The sequence below is a fragment of the Pinus tabuliformis genome, chromosome 3_2 (assembly GCF_031772625.1).
Source record: "Pinus tabuliformis cultivar Carrire ecotype Pingquan chromosome 3_2, CPIR1, whole genome shotgun sequence".
NCBI classification, from domain to species: Eukaryota; Viridiplantae; Streptophyta; class Pinopsida; order Pinales; family Pinaceae; genus Pinus; species Pinus tabuliformis.
Genome location: NC_142302.1, coordinates 485460411 through 485466368, shown reverse-complemented (window position 1 = coordinate 485466368; position 5958 = coordinate 485460411). Strand labels below are relative to the sequence as shown.

Here is a 5958-nt window from a genome sequence, read left to right as displayed (position 1 = left end):
TAGATGCAAAAGATGGTGTAAAACTCGTTGTAGATTATGGCACAAAAATAGAAGCAAAGAATGGCACAAAACAGGAAGCAAAAAATGATGCAAAAATAGATGCAAAAAATGGCACAAAACTAGAAGCAAAACCTCTTGTAAAACCAAGTGCAAATCTTGGTGCAAAATATGCTACAAAAAATGATGAAAATTTTGGCATAAAAAAAAGATGCAAAATTTGGCTCAAAAAAGGACGCTTTAAAAATTGTACAATAGAGCCAGATTTAGCGCCAGGCTACTCATCCCAATGGAGAGAAAAATACACTAAAATCTGGTGCTAAATCTGGCGTAAATTGCCTATTTTGTTGTAGTGAACTGATGCACTTATCTTCATCTGAAATTTTAATATCAACAGATAATAACTGACACACCACAGTATTAAATGCATTCAGATGCTTTGTCAACGAGTCTCCACCTTTCATCCTCAGGTTTCCATAGGAACAATTTATTCACCAGAGACTTAGATTGGTACAAAGTCCCTAACTTGTCCCACAAAGCCTTAGCCGTAGCTTCCCCTGATACATTCAGAAATACTGAATCTGAGACACACAATCATATTGTGCTCTTAGCCTTCCGATCCAACTTCTTCCATTCTTCATTGGACACTCCCGTTGGTTTAGTTCCCAGATCTACCGTGATCCACTGATCTTTATCCACCAACAAATCCTCCATCTTGAGTTTCCACAACTCAAAACTCTTACCATTAAATTTCTCGATCTCTATCTTTCCACTGCTTGCCATCTTCTTACACCACCAGAATCGATCTCGCAGATCTCCCACTGAACAGGGTCTACCACAGGCTCGAGCGAAACCCCTCAGCAACAAAGGCGTCCCCTTGGAGCCAAAACAACTCTGATACCAAATGTAGGTTTTAACCCCATACAAAAATTACCTGCATACGAATTCTAAAACACAGAAATAAACAATAGCAAGAGCATAACACATAAAACAAATATACACAAATATTTTCCCCTAGATCCCAAAATCAGGACTACCAGATTGATTTTTCATTATGTTCCTTTCAATGTTACAATACATATATATACATGCCAAAGAATCAAATACCATGGACTGAAAACCATCGCACCCAAAACCATGTGCGAAAACCATGCACAAAACCATAGGTAGGTTCGCCCACCTAATATAGTCATGGAAAGAATATAACACAACCCAACAGGCCAGCGGCTCCCTCTCCTTACTGACTATAGTTTCTTCCTCTTATGAGTGTTTGACTTTCTTTGAGACAAGGGCTTCTTCAGCTTCACCAGATCCCTTCTCATTTTCCTCTAATACTAATTCTTCATATGAGCTTTCAACCTTTGAAACCCTCCTCTTCCTTTTATACATTGGGGCTTGCCTCCTTTTTTAAGGGGACAACAGGGATTCATTTCCAAATCCTCTCCAGAAGAGGAAAGCATCCCAAGTCTAACCCTTTTTCTTCAATTCAGCCTCCATCGAGATTTTAATGAGTCTGTGATGATACATACTAGTCTTTGCATATTCAAGCCATGCTTGAACATTCCTAGCCATTTTAGTCAGACTTTTCAACGAATAAAAAAGGAATATTCATCCTTTGTTTGTCCTTAGAAAAATACAAAAATCTCATATGATACCTAAAAGTTATAGTGTACCTGCCCTTGCATGTGATATAATTTTGTACTAAATATAAAGCTACATGTCACTCCTCCTTTACCCATGTGCATGGAATACCCTTACTCCAATTTGGATTCTTCTTCTTTAGTATCAGGAACTTATTATAATCGAAATACTTCATGGCACTATTAAACTGGCATTCTCCTCCCTGAGGAAGGTTTGTGATTTATGAAATTGACTCCTCTAATACAAGCAACTCCAATTGATTAAAGTAGGTCACAACTCCATTAAAATTTTCCGTGAAGGCTTTGGTAAATCTGAAATTGGATTACTACAATTCGAACTTTGTACCTAATTTATTTTTCAAACTCTTTCAATCAAGCTCATATTTTTCATGGATGGTGTAAGCCTCCGAGTATGAAGCAAGCCAAGAGGGGAAGGAGGCTTGAATGTTGAAAATGGCGGGATTCGGTTTTTTCCTTCCATGGAATCCAGGTCTGCACCGTATTTCCTATTGAGGCCGTGGCTACACATCACAGCACTTTCAGCTTACGTTCAGCATCACATCATAAGAGATTTAACGCATTGCATTATTGGATAGACTGACTGCGTTAAGGAAGAAAGATTTTACGAGAACATGGATTTACAGGTCAGAAGGTTCAAGGTTTTGCTCGGAGGATCGTTTTACTGTATCACAAAGCGTTGAATGGAACCAGGTCGATGTGTAGAGCGGGAGATGGTTCATGAATGCGAATCAGTGGACATAGAACCAGCTCTAGAAGATCTTCTTGCTTGTTGGGGACATGAAGTATCTGAGAAAAATCTGCAACTCTTCTTTCCAAATAGCGCAGCAGACTCAGTTCTTCTTGACGAGGAGGTGGAAGGAGGTGGTTTGAAAAAAGGCGCTCAGGAAAGGGTCCCTGCAATAAACCCTATTTTGAAAGGGCTGCTCCCCAGCCTGTCGAGGTCTTCGTCCAGTGAAGAGGCAGGAGGGGATCCGAAAGGATCCGGAGAAGAGGGACAAGCGCGAAGACTGGCCACAGCCTCTGAGTTTGGGGTAAATAGGATGGTTGGGGGGGTGGATGAAGGCAACAGTGACCCTGTTGGAAGGCGAACTGAGCTGCTTGAGGCAGAAGAAGCCGATGCTCCTGCTAATTATAACCCAGGAGAGGGAGGAACTCAGATGGAGGTTGTGGGAGGGAAGAGAAAGAAGAACAAACCTATCAGAAAAAAGGAGGAGCAGCCTAGCTGTGTTTTTGGAGTAGATATTCGTATAGATCAAGTAATGGAAGCCTTGGAAACCTTCTTAGTCGGTAGAGTTCGTGGAAGAAAGTACTCGGCAGACTACATCAAGGATTGGGCATAGGCAGAATGGAAAGAAGCTCCGGGTCAGCCAGAAGAGATCAAGAATCTGGACAGAGGTTGGTTTTGCATTCGGTTTGGACAAAAGGAGCACGTAGAATGGGTGTTGGAAAAGCACTGGAGCTTCGGAAAAAGGCCAATCTTATTCAGAAGGTGGACGCCCCTGTTTGATGCACAAAAAGAAAAAACGGTGGAGTCACTAGTCTGGGTCAAATTACCGGGTCTCCCTATGCAATTCTGGACTGACTCGGCCTTCACTTCAATGGGTAATACTCTGGGGAAGTTTCTCGACATTGATAGATCATATCTTTGAACTCATGATTGGAGTGTCGCCCGTATCCTGGTAAGTTTAAATCCCAGAGAAGGTCTGGCGGATGCTATGAACCTGAAGTATCAAGGTCTAGAGTTCCTATAGACCCTGGACTATGAAAACCTCCCTTTCAGATGCCATCGTTGTCACAAATACGGACATCTGGCCCGGGAGTGTCCTCTAGGTCACCATCGCCGCCGAAGACAAAGGAGAAAAGGAAAAAATCTGGAGGCAAATCAGTGGTTGTTCACCCAGAAAGAAGGGGCTCAGATCAAAGAGAGCGATCCTCAGGCAGAAGTTCAGGGGTTGGGTCCGGAACAAGCGGAGGAAGCTGAACAGGAACAGCCTGGGTGTATAGCAAGTAAGGCTATCTCAATTCCGATGTCTCTCATGGGAACCTCAACAGTTCCTGAAATGGCAGGGGCGGCCCAGGCTAGTCCGCTTCTATCCCCTCCTTTTTCCATATGCTCTTCTATTGTTTTACCTCAAACATGTTGTGATGAGTCTGGCCCCTTCAGGCAGCTCTTGGATGATCTGTCGGACCTGAGGAAGGGCCTAGCCTCCTCAGACAATGTTATTATGACTATTCCATCCTCTCCAAAGCTGACTTCTAGTCCCTCGGATGTTGTCTTATCTATTCCTTCTAGTGTCTGGAGCCCTGAACCCCCCTACAATCTCAGATCTTTGGCCACCAGAAAGGGGAAAGGGCTTGCTGTGGGAGGTCTGGAGTTGGACATGGTGACAGCAGGCCCGAGGAAGCTAAGAGGAAGGAAATCTAATCTGTCGAAGGCACAGTTGAAGGCTGTCATCGATATTGCTGGTGGGAAGCAGATGTCTCTGCCAGGGGTGCTTAGAGCAAAGCGGACACCCCCTGAGGTTTCCCGATGATCATCTTATCCTACAATTGCAGGGGTCTAGCTAGTTTGCCCAAAAAGCTAGCTCTGAAGGATCTGGTCAGGACCAACAAACCTGACATTCTTCTGATTCAAGAAACTCTAGGGAAGGGGGAAGAAGTTACAGGATGTCTTGTTAAGCTCTTTCCGGGCTGGACCTTCCATGCCATTGATGCGAATGGTCATTCGGGAGGGGTGGCTCTGGGCTTTAACGCGAAGTTCCTTCGAGAGATCTCCTCCTGGGGATCGGAAAATGTTTTGGCTGTGGAACTATATTCCAACGAACTCTGCATCCCGTTACATATTCTTAATGTCTATGGTCCTGTCTTGGATCGGGAGAGGTTCTGGAACTCTTTCTTTGCAAAGTCTTTTCTGTCGCACCCAAATCTTATAATTGGAGGAGATCTTAATTTTTCGTTGGGGGTGACTGAATCTTGGGGGGTCAGAGCCAGGGCCGATCCCCTTACTGATTTCTTTCAAAATAAACTGGCCTCTTCTCTCATGGTGGATGCTCCCCTGCTCAAGCTGCGTCCGACGTGGAGGAATCAAAGAATTGTAGAAGAATGGATTGGGAAGAAACTTGATCGATTTCTGCTCGGTGAATCGCTGGCAGAAAATTTACAGGCTTTTAGACATTGGGTTGGGGAAGGTGGTCTATCGGACCATTTCCCTGTCTTCCTAGAAGTGAAAGGAGCTTTCACCAAACCGGGCACTCCCTTCAAATTTAATGCCTCTTGGCTCTCGGATGCAACTTATATCAGTCTATTCCATAAAACTTGGAAGAAAGATGCTTTCAATGAAGATGAGAGTCGCAGTCAGAATTTTATGGATAATTTAAAAAGGATGAAGGTCACATCTAAACAATGGGCCCTCCAAAAGAAACTGAAGGAAGAAGAAATGCTGGAAAATGTTAACTCTGAGATTGCCCTCCTGGAAACCCCAGGTGGTAATGGCTATGGATCAGTAGAAGCTCGGGCTAGACTACAAGAGTTGGAGAGGGAAAGGAGGAGAATCCTTCAGCAAAGAGAGGAAAGTTGGCGTTTAAAAAGTAGAGCGATCTGGTTGCAGGCGGGGGACGATAACACCAAGTTTTTTCAGAATTATGCTAAAGGAAGGAAAAATTCTAATACAATCTGGGAAATGAAGAAAGCCAATGGTGAACAGGCACGTTCTTTTGAAGATCTGGCCTCATTAGGGGTCAATTTTTTCAAGAATATTTACAAAGCGACATAGGAAGCTTCTATTGCAGAAGTTATAAGAGTCGCGCAGTTCTTCCCAAGGTTCATAGAGGAGGTTTCTTTGGGCAGGATCCAAGTCGGAGAAAGTTACCCCTTGGATTGCTTGGGATAAAGTGGCTCGTCCTAAAGAGTGGGGAGGTTGGGGTATTAAAAATCTTGTTTGCTTCTCCCAATCTTTAGCAGCAAAGCTCAGCTGGAGGCTCATTTCTTCTGAGAACCTGTGGACTTCTGTCTCTAAAAGAAAATATATTGATCCGCTATCAATGCTAGATTGGATCAGATTGCCGCAAAAGACTTCCAAAAACTCCTCGGTGGTTTGGAAAGTTGTGGTCGCTTCCGTCAAAATTATAGAGAAGGGCTTGGCTTGGAGTGTGGGGGATGGAACTCAGATCAGGCTGGGTAGAGATCCATGGATAGGTTGTACTGAGATTTTCTCTCTTTCTCAGGGGTTGGTTTCGGCTTTAAAAGACAGGGGGCTCTACACTTTAAACCAGGTGGCTGATCCTCGGGCTTCCTCCATTTG

The 5958-nt window shown here is 43.8% G+C and overlaps 1 protein-coding gene across 1 annotated transcript; it reads left to right on the top strand.

Annotated features, from left to right (window-relative positions):
- The first annotated feature begins 4188 nt into the window (after positions 1–4188).
- Positions 4189–5430, top strand: LOC149181413 (uncharacterized). Its single transcript, XM_089414203.1, has one exon. It carries the CDS (start codon positions 4189–4191, stop codon positions 5428–5430), a length of 1242 nt encoding a protein of 413 aa, XP_089270329.1.
- Positions 5431–5958: the final 528 nt, after the last annotated feature.

Bases quoted from the DNA above. Each gene is read 5' to 3' on its own strand.
- LOC149181413 (XM_089414203.1), top strand. From the start codon at position 4,189: ATGATCATCTTATCCTACAATTGCAGGGGTCTAGCTAGTTTGCCCAAA.